General features: G+C 38.3%; 1 protein-coding gene across 1 annotated transcript in view; it reads left to right on the top strand.

Moving 5' to 3' along the window:
* CFAP44 (cilia and flagella associated protein 44) overlaps positions 1–20,635 on the top strand; it is a 123,892-nt gene that overhangs the window by 47,835 nt on the left and 55,422 nt on the right. The window contains exons 17-18 of the mRNA XM_068968454.1: positions 17,719–17,864; positions 18,430–18,700. Of these exons, the coding sequence (XP_068824555.1) occupies positions 17,719–17,864; positions 18,430–18,700 (417 nt within the window). The remainder of the gene's footprint in view (positions 1–17,718; positions 17,865–18,429; positions 18,701–20,635) is intronic.

The raw sequence follows: 20,635 nt of genomic DNA, 5'->3' as shown, positions 1-20,635 counted from the left end.
CATCCCAGGAAGGGAGTATAAAAAAGAGAGAAGTTTCCAAACACCAGGAAGCACTCTTACCGATGGTCTGTGGCAAGCCCTGGAATCTCAGAGGGCAACGTAACCAGGAGAAAAAATAAATAAATAATTAAAACCCATAGATTATGTGCCTAAAGGCGACTCCCAGTGGAGAAACAGCCCAAACGCTTGCTTCCACCACTAGCAAGTGGGGGCTGGACAGGGAGGCTCAGGCTGCATTGCTTAGGGTAAGGACTGGGCCTGAATGCCCCAAGGGCAATCTGAGGGAACTAACTGGAGATAGCAACCCAGACTTGTGGGATAGCTATCCTGCGAAAAGCCCTAACCTAGAGTATTGTGAAGTAAAATAAAGCAAAAAAAAAAAAAAAAAAAAAGAAGTAAAAGAGTCAATATATAATGAAAATGCAACAAATGAGATAAAAAACACTCAGGAGGGAACCAACAGTAGAATAATGGACGCAGAAGATAGCATACATGAGGTAGAAGACAGAATGGTAGAAATAAATGAGGTAGAGAGGAAAAAGAAAAAAGAATTAAAAGAAATGAGGACAACCTCAGAGACCTCTGGGGCAATGTTAAATGCCCCAACATTCGAATCATAGGAGTCCCAGAAGAAGAAGACAAAAAGAAAGACCATGAGAAAATCCTTGAGGAGATAATAGTTGAAAACTTCCCTAAAATGGGGAAGGAAATAGTCACCCAAGTCCAAGAAACCCAGAGAGTCCCAAACAGGATAAACCCAAGGCGAAACACCCCAAGACACATATTAATCAAATTAACAAAGATCAAACACAAAGAACAAATATTAAAAGCAGCAAGGGAAAAACAACAAACAACACACAAGGGGATTCCCATAAGGATAACAGCTGATCTTTCAATAGAAACCCCTCAGCACAGAAGGGAATGGCAGGACATACTTAAAGTGATGAAAGAGAAAAACCTACAGCCCAGATTACTGTACCCAGCAAGGATCTCATTCAAATATGAAGGAGAAATGAAAAGCTTTACAGACAAGCAAAAGCTGAGAGAATTCAGCACCACCAAACCAGCTCTCCAACAAGTGCTAAAGGATATTCTCTAGACAGGAAACACAAAAAGGGTGTGTAAACTCAAACCCAAAACAATAAAGTAAATGGCAATGGGATCATACTTATCAATAATTACCTTAAATGTAAGTGGGTTGAATACCCCAACCAAAATACAAAGACTGGCTGAATGGATACAAAAACAAGACCCCTATATATGTTGTCTACAAGAGACGCACCTCAAAACAAGAGACACATACAGACTGAAAGTGAAGGGCTGAAAAAGATTCCACGCAAATAGAGACCAAAAGAAACCAGGAGTAGCAATACTCATATCAGATAAAATAGACTTTAAAATAAAGGCTGTGAAAAGAGACAAAGAAAGGGACTACATGATGATCAAAGATCAATCCAAGAAGAAAAGATAATAACTATAAATATATATGCAGCCAATGTAGGAGCACCACAATATGTAAGGCAAATGCTAACAAGTATGAAAGGGAAAATTAACAATAATAGTGGGAGACTAATACCCCACTCACACCTATGGATAGATCAACTAAACAGAAAAGTAACAAGGAAACACAAACTTTAAATGATACAATAGACCAGTTAGACCTAATTGATATCTATAGGACATTACACCCCAAAACAATGAATTTCACCTTTTTCTCAAGTGCACATGGAACCTTCTCCAGGATAGATCACATCCTGGGCCATAAATCTAGCCTTGGTAAACTCAGAAACACTGAAATCATTCCAAGCATCTTTTCTGACCACAATGCAATAAGATTAGATGTCAATTACAGGAGAAAAACTATTAAAAATTCCAACATGGAGGCTGAACAACACGCTGCTGAATAATCAGAAAATCACAGAAGGAATCAAAAAAGAAATCAAAATATGCATAGAAATGAATGAAAATGAAAACACAACAACCCCAAACCTATGGCACACTGTAAAAGTAATGCTAAGGGGAAGGTTCATAGCAATACAAGCTTACCTCAAGAAACAAAAAAGTCAAATAAATAACCTAACTTCACACCTAAAGCAACTAGAAAAGAAAGAAATGAAGAACCCCATAGTTAGTAGAAGGAAAGAAATCTTAAAAATTCGGGCAGAAATGCAAAAGAAACAAAAGAGACCATAGCAAAAATCAACAAAGCCAAAAGCTGATTCTTTGAGAAGATAAATAAAATTGACAAACCATTAGCCAGACTCATCAAGAAACAAAGGGAGAAAAATCAAACCAACAAAATTACAAATGAAAATGGAGAGATTACAACAGACAACACAGAAAAACAAAGGCTCATAAGAGACTACTATCAGCAATTATATGCCAATAAAATGGACAACGTGGAAGAAATGGACAAATTCTTAGAAAAGTACAACTTTCCAAACTAAACCACGAAGAAATAGAAAATCTTAACAGACCATCACAAGCACGGAAATTGAAACTGGAATCAGAAATCTTCCAGCAAACAAAAGCCCCACCAGACAGCTTCACAGCTGAATTCTACCAAAAATTTAGAGAAGAGCTAACATCTCTCCTACTCAAACTCTTCCAGAATTGCAGAAGAAGGTAAACTTCCAAACTCATTCTATGAGGCCACCATCACCCTAATACCAAAACCTGACAACAACAACAACAACAACAAAAACTACAGGCCAATATCACTGATGAACATAGATGCAAAAATCCTTAACAAAATTCTAGCAAACAGAATCCAACAACATATTAAAAAGATCATACACCATGACCAAGTGGGCTTTATCACAGGGATGCAAGGATTCTTCAATATCTGCAAACCAATCAATGTAATATACCATATTAACAAATTGAAAGATAAAAACCATATGATTATCTCAATAGATGCAGAGAAATCCTTTGACAATATTCAACATCCATTTATGATAAAAACCCTCCAGAAAGCAGGAATAGAAGGAACATACCTCAACATAATAAAAGCTATATATGACAAACCCACAGCAAACATTATCCTCCATGGTGAAAAATTGAAAGCATTTCCCCTAAAGTCAGGAACAAGACAAGGGTGCCCACTCTCACCACTACTATTCAACATAGCTTTGGAAGTTTTGGCCACTGCAATCAGAGCAGAAAAAGAAATCAAAGGAATTAAAACTGGAAAAGAAGAAGTAAAACTCTCACTGTTTGCAGATGGCATGATCCTCTACATAGAAAACCCTAAAGACTCCACCAGAAAATTACTAGAGCTAATCAGTGTAAAGTAAAGTTTGCAGGATATAAAATTAGCACAGAGAAATCCCTTGCATTCCTATACACTAACTGAGAAAACAGAAAGAGAAATTAAGGAAACAATTCCATTCACCATTACAACTGATGAAAGAAATCAAAGAGGACACAAATAGATGGAAAAATATACCATGTTCATGGATTGGAAGAATCAATATAGTGAAAATGAGTATACTACACAAAGCAATCTATAGATTCAGTGCAATCCTTACCGAGCTACCAATGGTATTTTTCACAGAACTAGAACAAATAATATCACAATTTGTATGGAAATGCAAAAAACCTCAGATAGCCAAAGCAATCTTGAGAAAGAAGAATGGAACTGGAGGAATCAACCTGCCTGACTTCAGGCTATAGTACAAAGCCACAGTTATCAAGACAGTATGGTACTGGCACAAAGACAGAAATATAGATCAATGGAACAAAATAGAAAGCCCAGAGATAAATCCACGCACCTATGGACACCTTATGTTCAACAAAGGAGGCAAGAATATACAGTGGAGAAAAGACAATCTCTTTAATAAGTGGTGCTGGGAAAACTGGTCAACCACTTATAAAAGAATGAAACTAGAACACTTTCTAAGACCATACACACAAAAAAACCTCAAAATGGATTAAAGATCTAAATGTAAGACCAGAAACTGTAAAACCCCTAGAGGAGAACATAGGCAAAACACTCTGACATAAATCACAGCAGAATCCTCTATGGCCCACCTCCCAGAGTATTGGAAATAAAAGCAAAAAAACAAATGGGACCTAATTAAACTTAAAAGTTTTTGCACAACAAAGGAAACTATAAGCAAGGTGAAAAGACAACCTTCAGAATGGGAGAAAATAATAGCAAATGAAGCAACTGACAAACAACTAATCTCAAAAATATACAAGCAACTTACGCAGCTCAATTCCAGAAAAATAAACGACCCAATCAAAAAATGGGCCAAAGAACTAAACAGACATTTCTCCAAAGAAGACATACAGATGGCTAACAACCACATGAAAAGATGCTCAACATCACTCATTATCAGAGAAATGCAAGTCAAAACCATGATGAGGTACCATTTCACGCCAGTCAGAATGGCTGTGATCCAAAAGTCTACAAGCAAGAAATGCTGGAGAGGATGTGGAGAAAAGGGAACCCTCTTACACTGTTGGTGGGAATGCAAACTAGTACAGCCACTATGGAGAACAGTGTGGAGATTCCTTAAAAAACTGGAAATAGAACTGCCTTACGACCCAGCAATCCCCCTGCTGGACATACACACTGAGGAAACCAGAGTTGAAAGAGACATGTGTACCCCAATGTTCATCGCAGCACTGTTTATAATAGCCAGGATATGGAAGCAACCTAGATGTCTATCAGCAGATGAATGGATAAGAAACCTGTGGTACATATACACAGTGGAATATTACTCAGCCATTAAAAAGAATACATATGAATCAGTTCTAATGAGGTGGATGAAACTGGAGCCAATTATACAGAGTGAAGTAAGCCAGAAAGAAAAACACCAATGCAGTATATTAACGCATATCTATGGAATTTAGAAAGATGGTAATGATGACCCAATATGTGAGACAGCAAAAGAGACACAGATGTAAAGAACAGACTTTTGGACTCTGTGGGAGAAGGCAAGGGTGGGATGCTTTGGGAGAATGGCATTGAAACATGTATATTATCATATGTGAAACGAATTGCCAGTCCAGGTTCAATGCATGAGACAGGGTGCTCAGGGCTGGTGCACTGGGATGACCCAGAGGGATCAGATGGGAAGGGAGGTGAGAGGGGGGTTCAGGATGGGGAACACATGTACACCTGTGGTGGATTCATGTCAATGTATGGTGGAGCCACTACAATATTGTAAAGTCAGTAGCCTCCAATTAAAATAAATAAATTTATATTAAAAAAAAAGAAATATATGTGAAAGATTACCACTAAGTTGTAAATGGTCTCAGATCCTTGGCCAGGTCAGAGTACTGCCTAGCTAAGGACTGTTGTTGTAAGGAGTGATGAGAGTTCATGCGACTCCTCTTCAACAATTCTTAGAAATATATCTTTGATAGCTATTTTTAAGGAGGCAAGCAGCAAGAAGGATGGAAAGTAGTGATGAAGGTACCTTAAGATTCCATGTATTAGCACCTTGACCTTTTGTTTTCTGTGTTTTATAAAACAATTATTGATGGATTCTGTTGTGTGGGGTTCAAGGGGTAAAGAGATAAATAGGACATGCTTCTGCCCTCTGGAAGCTTCCTCATATCAGGAAGGGTACAGAAACAACTGTAGTAGAATAGAGTTCTAGTGTCTTGAAACATGCAATAGTTACTAATTATCTAACAAACATATTTAATGCTTATTAGCTTTAGGGTTGCCAGATATTACATGGGACATGCTTATACTAAAGATAAACTTGCTGATTATCTGAAATTCAAATTTAGCCATGCACCCTGGATTTAAAGTTTTTTTCCCTAGTTTTACTGAGATATAATTAACATGCAGCTCTGTATAATTTAAGGTACATAGCATAGTGATTTGACTTGCATGTATCATAAAATGATTACCATAAGTTCATTTAATGTTTATTCTGTTTTCTTTTTGCAAAAATCTGGAAACCTGATTATGCTATACCATGAATCATTCTAAGTGACCACTTTATAAAATAAGTGCTCTTAATAATTTGTATTTTACATAAGAAAAAACCATGCAGGGAGAGGTTAGGTAACTTATTTGCAGTCATACAATTAGAGGTGGAACAGGATCTGGACTCAGGCAGTCTGGGTCCAAGCTCTTAACCATTAAACTACACTGGCAAACAAGGTTAAGGTATGGTTCAGAGACAGTGACACTAACCCTGTTTGACCCATTTGCCAGCTCTGTGCCTGGACCACGCAGATGCTGTAGAAAACCAGCCTTGTTTTGAAGCCATGACTACCATTCTCATATCTCACAGTGCTCACACTGTAGGCTTGTTCCACTTTCCCACTTTCCAAATGATCACTAATTCTTCTCCCATCAGTCATTTTCACCTTCCCCCAATTTCTAGTCATAACCTTACCTCACGTTTTCTTTTCTTTTTGTTTCTGTTTTGTTGTTTCTGGTCGCACTGTGTGGCTTTCAGGATCTTAGATCCCCTATCAGGAATTCAACCCAGGCCCTGGCGGTGAAAGCACTGAGTCCTAACCACTGGACTGCCAGGGAATTCCCATCTCACATTTCACTGAGAAAATGAAAACAATCAGATGGAATTTCCTTATCTAGTCTTAGATCTCATGTTCTGTGGGGATCCATACAAGTTTGTCTGCTACTGTTAACAATTGGTGATTCATCTGTTACAACTTTCCAAGGACACTCTTCCAAATGGCCTCTTGATCCCATCTCCTCTCACTTTCTCAAAGGTTTTACTTCTGAAATAAATGAGCTGGTCTCCTGTATCCTCAATCTCTCTCTGTTTACTCACTTCTTATCATCAGCACATAAACATGCTCCTAATACTTATAAGCTTAAATTTTTTTCTTTAACGTCCTTTCTTCTCATCCATTGCTCCCTTATAGGAAAACTTCTCGAAAAAGTTGTGTGTAATCATTGGCTTCATTTCTTCATCTCCTATTTGGTCTTTAACCCATTCCAGTTGGGTTTTTATCTTCACAATTTCACATCGTCAAAGATTTCCATACTGTAAAGCCCAGTGGCCACTTCTCTGTCCATTTGGCCTCTCAGAAGCATGTGATAGAGTTGACCTTCCATCTTTCTTAAAGCATTTTTTGGGGGGGCCTGGCTTCTATGACACCGCTTTCTGCTGGCCAGGCCACTCCTTTTTAGCTTCTCTTGCTGGCTTCTTCTTTGTTGGACTAGCTTTTAACTTTGAAGAACTTGAGGATGTTCGAGTTCTTGGGCAGCCTCCTTCTTTTTTTTTTTAATTTTTTTTATTTAATTTTAAAATCTTTAATTCTTACATGTGTTCCCAAACATGAACCCCCCTCCCACCTCCCTCCCCATAACATCTCTGTGGGTCATCCCCATGCACCAGCCCCAAGCATGCTGTATCCTGCGTCAGACATACACTGGCGATTCAATTCTTACATGATAGTATACATGATAGAATGCCATTCTCCCAAATCATCCCACCCTCTCCCTCTCCCTCTGAGTCCAAAAGTCCGTTATACACCGCTGTGTCTTTTTTGCTGGCTTGCATACAGGGTCGTCATTGCTATCTTTCTAAATTCCATATATATGTGTTAGTATACTGTATTGGTGTTTTTCTTTCTGGCTTACTTCACTCTGTATAATCGGCTCCAGTTTCATCCATCTCATCAGAACTGATTCAAATGAATTCTTTTTAATGGCTGAGTAGCCTCCTTAACTAGATGATTTCTTGTAGTCCCATGGCTTTAAATATCAATTATATGTCAGCAGATCTCATGTTTATCTCTAGTCTTGACCTCTCCTCTCATATTCAGCCTTGAACATCCAACTTGACATCTCTACTTGGCACCTCAAAATAAACATGTCCAAAATAGAACTTTAAAAATCACACTTGCTGGATGCAAACTTGCTCTATCTCCATCTCAGTAAATGGAACAACCATCCACCCAGTTTCTAAGCCAAAACTCAGAGCTGTTGATGATTCTTCTTTTTCCTTTACATTTGATATTCTTCTTTTGAAGTATATCTTTTGTAAGCAACACAAAGTTAGGCTTTTTCTTTTTAATCCTGTAGTAAAATCTTTATTTTAATAGAATGCTGTGTCCATTTACATTTAATGTAGTGACTAATATATTTTAGATTAAATCTACTGTCCTATTATTTCCATTTATCACACCAATTCCAGTTATATAGTCCCCTTTTCACCTTCTATCAGATGATTAGGTAGTTCCCCCCCACCCCTGCCAATTTTCCTCCTCTATTATACTTTTTCTTTTCTTTTTTATTTTATTATTATTATTATTATTTTTAATTTTTATTTTTACTTTGTTTTACTTTGCAATACTGTATTGGTTTGCCATACATTGACATGAATCCACCACGGGTGTACATGCATTCCCAAACATGAACCCCCCTCCCACCTCCCTCCCCATAACATCTCTCTGGGTCATCACCGTGCACCAGCCCCAAGCATGCTGTATCCTGCGTCAAACATAGACTGGCGATTCAATTCTTACATGGTAGTATACATGTTACAATGCCATTTTCCCAAATCATCCCACCCTCTCCCTCTCCCTCTGAGTCCAAAAGTCCATTATACACCTCTGTCTTTTTTGCTGTCTTGCATACAGGGTCGTCATTGCCATCTTTCTAAATTCCATATATATGTGTTAGTATACTGTATTGGTGTTTTTCTTTCTGGCTTACTTCACTCTGTATAATCGGCTCCAGTTTCATCCATCTCATCAGAACTGATTCAAATGAATTCTTTTTAACGGCTGAGTAATACTCCATTGTGTATATGTACCACCGCTTTCTTATCCATTCATCTGCTGATGGACATCTAGGTTGTTTCCATGTCCTGGCTATTATAAACAGTGCTGCGATGAACATTGGGGTACATGTGTCTCTTTCAATTCTGGTTTCCTTGGTGTGTATGCCCAGCAGTGGGATTGCTGGGTCATTGTAGTTCTATTTGCAATTTTTTAAGGAATCCCCACACTGTTCTCCAAAGTGGCTGTACTAGTTTGCATTCCCACCAACAGTGTAGGAGGGTTCCCTTTTCTCCACACCCTTTCCAGCATTTATTTCTTGTAGACTTTTGGATCGCAGACATTCTGACTGGTGTGAAGTGGTACCTCATTGTGGTTTTGATTTGCATTTCTCTAATAATGAGTGATGTTGAGCATCTTTTCATGTGTTTGTTAGCCATCCATATGCCTTCTTTGGAGAAATGTCTGTTTAGTTCTTTGGCCCATTTTTTGATTGGGTCATTTATTTTTCTGGAATTGAGCTGCATAAGTTGCTTGTATATTTTTGAGATTAGTTGTTTGTCAGTTGCTTCATTTGCTATTATTTTCTCCCATTCAGAAGGCTGTCTTTTCACCTGGCTTATATTTTCCTTTGTTGTGCAGAAGCTTTTAATTTTAATTAGATCCCATTTGTTTATTTTTGCTTTTATTTCCAGAATTCTGGGAGGTGGATCATAGAGGATCCTGCTGTGATTTATGTCGGAGAGTGTTTTGCCTATGTTCTCCTCTAGGAGTTTTATAGTTTCTGGTCTTACATTTAGATCTTTAATCCATTTTGAGTTTATTTTTGTGTGTGGTGTTAGAAAGTGATCTAGTTTCATTCTTTTACAAGTGGTTGACCAGTTTTCCCAGCACCACTTGTTAAAGAGACTGTCTTTACTCCATTGTATATTCTTGCCTCCTTTGTCAAAGATAAGGTGTCCATAGGTGCGTGGATTTACCTCTGGGCTTTCTATTTTGTTCCATTGATCTATATGTCTGTCCTTGTGCCAGTACCATACTGTCTTGATGACTGTGGCTTTGTAGTAGAGCCTGAAGTCAGGCAAGTTGATTCCTCCAGTTCCATTCTTCTTTCTCAAGATTGCTTTGGCTATTCGAGGTTTTTTGTATTTCCATACAAACCTTGAAATTATTTGTTCTAGTTCTGTGAAAAATATGGATGGTAGCTTGATAGGGATTGGATTGAATTTGTAAATTGCTTAGGGTAGTATACTCATTTTCACTATATTGATTCTTCCAATCCATGAACATGGTATATTTCTCCATCTATTAGTGTCCTCTTTGATTTCTTTCATCAGTGTTTTATAGTTTTCTATATATAGGTCTTTAGTTTCTTTAGGTAGGTATATTCCTAAGTATTTTATTCTTTTCATTGCAATGGTGAATGGAATTGTTTCCTTAATTTCTTTTTCTACTTTCTCATTATTAGTGTATAGGAATGCAAGGGATTTCTGTGTGTTGATTTTATATCCTGCAACTTTACTATATTCATTGGTTAGCTCTAGTAATTTTCTGGTGGAGTCTTTAGGGTTTTCTATGTAGAGGATCATGTCATCTGCAAACAGTGAAAGTTTTACTTCTTCTTTTCCAATTTGGATTCCTTTTATTTCTTTTTCTGCTCTGATTGCTGTGACCAAAACTTCCAGAACTATGTTGAATAGTAGTGGTGAGAGTGGGCACCCTTGTCTTGTTCCTGACTTTAGGGGAAATGCTTTCAATTTTTCACCATTGAGGATAATGTTTGCTGTGGGTTTGTCATATATAGCTTTTATTATGTTGAGGTATGTTCCTTCTATTCCTGCTTTCTGGAGAGTTTTTATCATAAATGGATGTTGAATTTTGTCAAAGGCCTTCTCTGCATCTATTGAGGTAATCATATGGCTTTTATTTTTGTTTGTTAATGTGGTGAATTACATTGATTGATTTGCGGATATTGAAGAATCCTTGCATCCCTGGGATAAAGCCCACTTGGTCATGGTGTATGATCTTTTTAATGTGTTGTTGGATTCTGATTGCTAGAATTTTGTTAAGGATTTTTGCATCTATGTTCATCAGTGATATTGGCCTGTAGTTTTCTTTTTTTGTGGCATCTTTGTCAGGTTTTGGTATTAGGGTGATGGTGGCCTCATGGAATGAGTTTGGAAGTTTACCTTCCTCTGCAATTTTCTGGAAGAGTTTGAGTAGGATAGGTGTTAGCTCTTCTCTAAATTTTTGGTAGAATTCAGCTGTGAAGCCGTCTGGACCTGGGCTTTTGTTTGCTGGAAGATTTCTGATTACAGCTTCAATTTCCGTGCTTGTGATGGGTCTGTTAAGATTTTCTATTTCTTCCTGGTTCAGTTTTGGAAAGTTGTACTTTTCTAAGAATTTGTCCATTTCTTCCACGTTGTCCATTTTATTGGCATATAACTGCTGATAGTAGTCTCTTATGATCCTTTGTATTTCTGTGTTGTCTATTGTGATCTCTCCATTTTCATTTCTAATTTTATTGATTTGATTTTTCTCTCTTTGCTTCTTGATGAGTCTGGCTAACGGTTTGTCAATTTTATTTATCCTTTCAAAGAACCAGCTTTTGGCTTTGTTGATTTTTGCTATGGTCTCTTTTGTTTCTTTTGCATTTATTTCTGCCCTAATTTTTAAGATTTCTTTCCTTCTACTAACTCTGGGGTTCTCCAATTCTTCCTTTTCTAGTTGCTTTAGTTGTAGAGTTAGGTTATTTATTTGACTTTTTTCTTGTTTCTTGAGGTATGCCTGTATTGCTATGAACTTTCCTCTTAGCACTGCTTTTATAGTGTCCCACAGGTTTTGGGTTGTTGTGTTTTCATTTTCATTAGTTTCTATGCATATTTTGATTTCTTTTTTGATTTCTTCTGTGATTTGTTGGTTATTCAGAAGTGTGTTGTTCAACCTCCATATGTGGGAATTTTTAATAGTTTTTCTCCTGTAATTGAGATCTAATCTTAATGCATTATGGTCAGAAAAGATGCTTGGAATGATTTCGATTTTTTTGAATTTATCAAGTTTAGATTTATGGCCCGGAATGTGATCTATCCTGGAGAAGGTTCCATGAGCACTTGAAAAAAAGGTGAAATTCATTGTTTTGGGGTGAAATGTCCTATAGATATCAGTTAGATCTAACTGATCTAATGTATCATTTAAAGTTTGTGTTTCTTTGTTAATTTTCTGTTTAGTTGATCTATCCATAGGTGTGAGTGGGGTATTAAAGTCTCCCACTATGATTGTGTTATTGTTGATTTCCCCTTTCATACTTGTTAGCATTTGTCTTACATATTGTGGTGCTCCTATATTGGGTGCATATATATTTATAATTGTTATATCTTCTTCTTGGATTGACCCTTTGATCATTATGTAGTGGCCTTCTCTGTCTCTTTTCACAGCCTTTGTTTTAAAGTCTATTTTATCGGATATGAGTATTGCCACTCCTGCTTTCTTTTGGTCTCTATTTGCATGGTATATCTTTTTCCAGCCCTTCACTTTCAGTCTGTATGTGTCCCTTGTTTTGAGGTGGGTCTCTTGTAAGCAGCATATAGAGGGGTCTTGTTTTTGTATCCATTCGGCCAGCCTTTGCCTTTTGGTTGGGGCATTCAACCCATTTATGTTTAAGGTAATTATTGATAAGTATGATCCCATTACCATTTACTTTATTGTTTTGGGTTTGGGTTTATACACCCTTTTTGTGTTTCCTGTCCAGAGAATATCCTTTAGAATTTGTTGGAGAGCTGGTTTGGTGGTGCTGAATTCTCTCAGCTTTTGCTTGTCTGTAAAGCTTTTGATTTCTCCTTCGTATTTGAATGAGATCCTTGCTGGGTACAGTAATCTGGGCTCTAGGTTATTTTCTTTCATCACTTTAAGTATGTCTTGCCATTCCCTCGTGGCCTGAAGAGTTTCTATTGAAAGATCAGCTGTTATCCTTATGGGAATCCCCTTGTGTGTTGTTTGTTGTTTTTCCCTTGCTGCTTTTAATATTTGTTCTTTGTGTTTGATCTTTGTTAATTTGATTAATATGTGTCTTGGGGTGTTTCGCCTTGGGTTTATCCTATTTGGAACTCTCTGTGTTTCTTGGACTTGGGTGATTATTTCCTTCCCCATTTTAGGGAAGTTTTCAACTATTATCTCCTCAAGGATTTTCTCATGGTCTTTCTTTTTGTCTTCTTCTTCTGGGACTCCTATAATTCGAATGTTGGAGCGTTTCATATTGTCCTGTAGGTCTCTGAGATTGTCCTCATTTCTTTTAATTCGTTTTTCTTGTTTCCTCTCTACTTCATTTATTTCTACCATTCTATCTTCTATTTCACTAATCCTATCTTCTGCCTCCGTTATTCTACTATTTGTTGCCTCCAGAGTGTTTCTGATCTCATTTATTGCGTTATTCATTATATATTGACTCTTTTTTATTTCTTCTAGGTCCTTGTTAAACCTTTCTTGCATTTTCTCAATCCTTGTCTCTAGGCTATTTATCTGTGATTCCATTTTGGTTTCAAGATTTTAGATCATTTTCACTATCAATATTCGGAATTCTTTCTCAGGTAGATTCCCTACCTCTTCCTCTTTTGTTTGGTTTGGTGGGCAACTCTCCTGTTCCTTTACCTGCTGAGTATTCCTCTGTCTCTTCATCTTGGTTATATTGCTGCATTTGGGGTGGCCTTTTTATATTCTTGTAATTTGTGGAGTTCTCTTTATTATGGAGCTTCCTCACTGTGGGTGGGGTTCTATCAGTGGCTTGTCAAGGTTTCCTGGTTAGGGAGGCTTGTGTTGGAGTTCTGGTGGGTGGAGCTGGGTTTCTTCTCTCTGGAGTGCAGTGGAGTGGCCAGTAATGGGTTATGAGACATCAAAGGTTTTGGAATAACTTTGAGCTGCCTGTATATTGAAGCTCAGGGGAGTGTTCCTGTGTTGCTGGAGAATTTGCGTGGTATGTCTTGTTCTGGAACTTGTTGGCCCTTGGGTGGAGCTTGGTTTCAGTGTAGGTATGGAGGCATTTGATGAGCTCCTATTGCTTAATGTTCCCTGAATTCAAGAGTTCTCTAATGTTTTCAGGCTTTGGACTTAAGCCTCCTGCTTCTGGTTTTCAGTTTTATTTTTACAGTAGCCTCTAGACTTCTCCATCTATACAGCACCGATGATAAAACATCTAGGTTAAAGATGAAAAGTTTCTCCACATTGGGGGACACTCAGAGAGGTTCACTGAGTTACAAGGAGAAGAGAAGAGGGAGGGGGTAGTTAGAGGTGACTGGAATGAGATGCGGTGAGATCAAAAGAGGAGAGAGCAAGCTAGCCAGTAGTCACTTCCTTATGTGCGCTCTATAGTCTGGACTGCTCAGAGGTATTTACGGAGTTATACAGGGAAGAGGAGAGGGAGGAAGTAGACAGAGGTGGCCAGGAGGATAAGAGAGAGGAATGAGAATGAGAGAGACAAATCCTTCCAGTAACCAGTTCCTTAGGTGTTCTCCACTGTCTGGAACCCACAGAGATTCACAGAGTTGGATAGAGAAGAGATGGGGGAGAAAAGAGACAGAGGCCACCTGGTGGAGAAAAAGGAGAGTCCAAAGGAGGAGAGAGTGGTCAAGCCGGTAATCTTTCTGTCAGGTAAAATTGGGTAGTGAAGTTTGGGTTTTTAAATGTACAAAATTGATAACAAAAACCGAAGAGCAAAGGTTAAAAATCTAGAGTAGAGGTTGGATTTTCAAAAATACAATATTAAAGAAAAGAAGCAGAAGGAAAAGAGAAGAAAGAAAAAAAAAGAGAGAAAAAAAAAAACCACAAAATTATTAAAAAAAAAACACACACCACACCAACAACCACCCAAAGACTATATATGGTGTTTGCCTTAAAAAAAAAAAAGAGTCTTTTTTTTAAAAATAGTAATAGTAGGTTATAGAAATAAATATTAGAGGAGAAATAGAAGACTTAACAATTAAAAAAAAAAGGTTAGAAAAAAAAAAGAAAAAAAAAGGAATGATTTTAAAAATAGTAAAAATATATCTGGCCCTTCTCTGATGTTGTGGGCAGTGTGGGGTCACTTCCAAGGCGGTTCCCTCTGTTTAGCTTCTTCTGTTTGCTGGTTTTTTAGGCTCACTAGTTCAGTCGCGCTGTAGGGAGGAGGGATGCTGCAAACAAATAGCACTGTCGTGTGCACAGAGTGTCTCAGCCCTGCTGGACCTGTCCCTTCTCACGGCGCACAAACCGCTCCGGCTCTACGATGCTCAGCCGGGAACCGTCTGAGGCCGGCCCTAGGCTGCGTGCACTTCCCTGGTCTAAGCCGCTCAGGTTCGGTGCTCAGGTAGCCCTCAGAGGCACAGATTCGGTTGGGACTGCGTTTTGTGCCCTTCCCGAGTAGCTAAGGAGTTTGGCGAGCGTGATCGCTGCGACTTGTCGCCTTTTCTGCCTCTGCTGCTCAGCTTTCTGGGTGGACCACTGGCGCCTCTTGTGAGGCAGATGGTGACTGTCCAGCACCCCCAGAAGTCTTAGCAAAGAAGCCTGCTTGCAGTTAGGTAAGTAAAGTCTCTCCGGGTCTGCAATTGCCCCTTTCCAGTCCTTACGGCTCTGGCTGCCTGTCCCCGGCGGGGGATGGTCTGCAGCCGGCTTTTTCCATTCCGTCCTTTGTTCTGTGCTCGGTCCTGGCGGTGTCTTATGTTCGAGCTTTTCGTGCGGTAGCTATCCCACAGTCTGGTTTGCTAGCCCAAGTTAGATCGTTCTGGTTGCACGTGGGGCGTTCCTGCCCGATTCTTACAAAGCACTGCAGCCCGCGCCTCCTGCGCTTCCCTGCCCTGACCCCACTTGCTTGTGGCGGATGCAGGCATCTGTGCTGCTTTTCCGCTGGGGGAGTTACTGTTGAGCTTGTAATCTCTTGGTTTTAATTATTTATTTATTTTTCCCTTCCTGTTATGTTGCCCTTTGTGTTTCCAAGGCTCTCCACAGACTCGGCAGGGAGAGTGTTTCCTGGTGTTTGGAAACCTCTCTTCTTAAAATTCCCTTCCCGGGACGGGCTTCCCTTCCCAGGACGGAGTTCCCTCCCCACCTCCTTTGTCTCCTTTTTCGTCTTTTGTATTTTTTCCTACCTGTTTTTGAAGACAATGGTCTGCTTTTCTGGTTGCCTGATGTCCTCTGCCAGCCTACAGAAGTTGTTTTGTGGAGTTTGCTCCGCGTTGAAATGTTCTTTTGAGGAATTTGTGAGGGAGAAAGTGGTCTTCCTGTCCTATTCCTCCGCCATCTTTACAGTTCCCCTCTCCTTTTTTTTTTTTTTTTTTTTACTATTTTTAGTGGTGATTCTAAAGATCATAATATATACCCTTATTTTAATATACATGCTCAGTTGCTTCAGTCCTGTCTGACTCTTTGTGGTCTTATGTACCATAGCCTTGAAATCAAAAGACGCTTGCTCCTTGGAAGAAAAGCTATGACAAACCTAGACAGCACATTAATAAAGCAGAGACATTACATTGCTGAGAAAGGTCCATCTAATCAAAGCTATGGTTTTTCCAGTAGTCATGTATGAATATGAGAGTTGGACTAGAAAGAAAGCTGAGCACCGAAAACTGATGCTTTTGAACTGTGGTGTTAGAGAAGACTCTTGAGAGTCCCTTAGGCTGCAAGGAGATGAAACTAGTCTATCCTGAAAGAAATCAGTCCTAAATATTCATTGGAAGGACTGATGTTGAAGCTGAAACTCCAATACTTCGGCCACCTGATGTGAAGAACTGACTCATTTGAAAAGACCCTGATGCTGGGAAAGATTGGAGGCGGGAGGAGAAGGGGACGACAGAGGATGAGATGGTTGGATGGCATCACCGACTCGATAGACGTGAGTTTGAGCAAGCTCTGGGAGTTGGTGATGGACAAGGAAGCCTGATGTGCTACAGTCCATGGGTTGCAGAGTCAGACATGACGGAGTGACTGAACTGAACTGTACCATAGCCCTCCAGGGTTTTTGTTCATGGGACTCTTCAGGCAATAATACCAGTCAGTCAGTTCAGTCGCTCCGTTGTGTCAATTCTTCGGTGCTCAGCCTTCTTCACAGTCCAACTTTCACATCCATACATGACCACAGGAAAAACCATAGCCTTGACTAGACGGACCTTAGTCGATAAAGTAATGTCTCTGCTTTTGAATATGCTGTCTTGGTTGGTCATAACTTTTCTTCCAAGGAGTGTCTTTTAATTTCATGGCTGCAGTCACCATCTGCAGTGATTTTGGAGCCCAAAAAAATAAAGTCTGACACTGTTTCCACTGTATCCCCATCTATTTCCCATGAAGTGATGGGACCAGATGCCATGATCTTCGTTTTCTGAATGTTGAGCTTTAAACCAACATTTTCACTCTCCTCCTTCACTTTCATCAAGAGGCTTTTTAGTTCCTCTTTACTTTCTGCCATAAGGGTGGTGTCATCTGCATATGTGAGGTGATTGATATTTCTCCTGGCAATCTTTATTCCAGCTTGTGTTTCTTCCAGTCCAGCGTTTCTCATGATGTACTCTGCATATAAGTTAAATAAGCAGGGTGACAATATACAGCCTTGATGCACTCCTTTTCCTATTTGGAACCAGTCTGTTGTTCTGTTAGAGAGAGAGAAAAAAAAATGTCCTAGACTGGAAATCTCTGAAAACCATGATCTACAAAACTCTATTGTTAAATACTACTTATACTGAGTAATCCTTGAAATAAAATGGAATTCAGTATGTAGATAGAAGTGATATCTCTCTTGTGTTTTAAGTGGGAACGAATCATTGTAAGGTATTTTATTTTTATAATTGTATGGCTGAATATAAATGAATAATAGACATGCTTTATAAAACTTATCTATAATCATAGAAATTATATAAAATATATGTTTTAAGACATCTGTTGTATGTGTTAAAATTTGAAATGATCAAAAACTCCTCATGTGGCCATATGTGTCTTATGTTCAGGTACTATCTTCTATGTTGTTTCGCTCTTTTCTAGGGTGGCTATGATTCTGGTTTTCTGTACCACTGTGAATTCCCCCCAGATGACAAAAGCAGTGATAACACAGTAAGGAAAGATGAACCTTTTGATTTCCGTCTTCTTGAGGATACAGAGGATAATCCCATCACAACTATCACTTTCAGGTGACCAGAATTTCAGAATTCTTTAAAAAAAAAAAAAACTGCATCCCATTATTGTCTGTTTTTTCCATCATGAGTATTACCATTTCTAAAGATCTGTCCAAATGGAGGAATACTCAATGGTTAGTTAGATCAAATGCCTACAGTAGAGTGAAAGCTAATCCTGAAACTACTTCCACCTTCTATCAAACATTCTGTCAGAATTTATTACACAATTGAATTGTATCCATTTTTGCTGCGTGGTCAGATAAAAAAAGTTCCAGGTTACAGTGATTCTGGAGAAATCAAAAATTGAATAATTGAGAATTAAGCATATATGCTGATCATTCTTTTAAAGACCAAATATAATAGCTCCAGATTTCAAATTGTCTCTTTCTCTTTCTACCCTTTTGTATTAGTTTACTAGAGCTGCCATAGTTTTTCAGGGCTTCAGCATCTGAATTTTGTGGGGATACAACTTACTCCATAACATCTTTGTTGTTAAAACTTTAGCCATTTGTTGATTAATTTAAAACTAAACATTTTCAGATTAATATGAAGAACAATGTACTTTCCTTGTGTTTCATAGTATTAACCGAGAAATGATGTTTTGTGGAATGCAAAATGGAGCGATTCGAGTTTATATCCTAAGTAAGAATGATTCTTCGTTGACCAGCATGGAGGACTACTGGCACTACAATATGCATGACAATAATTATGGACGTGTTAATGCCATCTCTACTAGCTTTGATGACCGGTTCTTGGTGACTGCTGGAGCAGATAGTAATATCTTTGTTTTCAACATTTTTTCTGAGTTTGAGTTAAAGAAAGTTGTGAAAGCCAAAGTGCCATCTCCCAGAGTATGTAACTAATAACAGTAACAGTAACTTTATTTTAATGTTTTGGTGTTAAAATGTTCACTTTCACTTAAAGATGAATTTAGATATAAATACCTTACACTCTAATCTTCCTACCAGTATTATAATTTGGCCTTTCTGGTGTCTCTATGATCAAATACTAAAGATATTGAATTTACCTTATTACTTTAGGCATTTGATTTATTATTTAAAGGTATAGAAGTCCCTCAAGTAAAAAGACTCTTAATTCTTCTCCATCACTCCCTCCAAGACTGTTAAGTCTCCATCACTTTGCAAAGTTTTGTTTTCAGGATGCAGTTTTTTTCAGATATATTTTGGTTTCTATTTATTCATTCACTTATTGAAGAAGCATATGTGGTATGTATACCATAATTTGTACCTTTGAAAGGGGTTGTAAAAATATCATCGTCTTTACTATTAGAATGTGACATTGTTATCAAAGACTCAGCCAAATTATTATATTCTTAAAAAGAATACATTACTGACTTTGTAAAGAAGATTGAGGGTTTGGATCCCCAAATTATATCCCTTTACCGTATCACGAGACCTAAATTTTCTGTTATCAAAGTGGTTCCTTTGGCTAAAATCACTAATAACTGTTAGAATTGCTTGTAAAGAATGAGTTGTATTCGACCAAAGTTAAAACTCCTTTGAACACATCAGCTTCCTATTTAACAGGTAGCCCACTTCAGAAGAACATGCAGAGAAAGTAGGGAAGATTTGAGCAGGTGAATTTTCATTTCTATTAACCGCAGCAAAATTTGGAGAATGAACTGTTGTCTAAAGAGATCCAGCTCAGGAAGAGAAATTTTCCAGAAGACAAAATAGATGAACAAGATGAAAATCTTTATCTTTCTACTTAGTACCAACTCTCCATGGAAACCCATACTGAATAGAAAATATCCATTCCACATTTTTATAATGGTCTCCTTTTATTTATGACTGCAATTAGTGTTTAAGTCGCTGAAGCAGCCTTTAAGAAGGCAAAATCAGAAAGAATTGAATATGCAAAGTAAAAAATTAAACTCTGCACCAGTCTGAGGTTCTTAACATATTTTAGAATCACTGGGGAGCTCTTAAAAGTATAGATGCCTGAGCCCCACCCAAGAGCAATTAGGTCAGAATCTCAGAAAGTGAGTCCCAGGCATTAGTACAGATCTTCTTCAACCTCTGATGCAATGGGGTTGTGTCCTGATAAGCCCATCATAAATTGAAACTATCTTAGGTTGAAAATGCATTTAATACATCTAAGCTACTTAATATCACAGCTTAGCCTAGCCTAACTTAAACATGCTTAGAACACTTACATTGGTGTATGGTTGGGCAAAATCACCTACCGTGAAGCCTATTTTATAATAAAGTGTTGACTATATTATATAATTTGTTGAATGCTGTGCTGAAGTGAACATAATGGTTTTGTGGGTACAGCCAGTGGTGAGGGTACCGGTTGTTTATCCTTGTGGTTGTGTGGCTGCAGCAGCCGCCAGCATTGTGAGGGAGGATCTACTGCATGTCCTTTGCCAGGAAAAGGTCAAAATTCAAACTTGAAGTATGCTTTCTACCAAATGCATATTGCTTTTGCACCATCATAAAGTCAGATAGTCATTAAGTTGACCATTGTGAGTCAGAGACCATCTGTATTTTTTAAAACTTGCCCCTTCCCCAGCCCCAGCAGTTCTAGAGTGCAGTCAGGATTAAGAACAATTGGCAATACTCATATCTGATAAAATAGACTTTAAAACAAAGGCTGTGAAAAGAGACAAAGAAGGCCACTACATAATGATCAAAGGATCAATCCAAGAAGAAGATATAACAATTATAAATATATATGCACCCAATATAGGAGCACCGCAATATGTAAGACAAATGCTAACAAGTATGAAAGGGGAAATCAACAATAACACAATAATAGTGGGA

The sequence above is a fragment of the Capricornis sumatraensis genome, chromosome 1 (genome assembly GCF_032405125.1).
Source record: "Capricornis sumatraensis isolate serow.1 chromosome 1, serow.2, whole genome shotgun sequence".
Taxonomy (NCBI): Eukaryota; Metazoa; Chordata; class Mammalia; order Artiodactyla; family Bovidae; genus Capricornis; species Capricornis sumatraensis.
The sequence above is the reverse complement of the archived record's forward strand: the minus strand, read 5'-3'. Positions and strand labels throughout refer to the sequence as shown.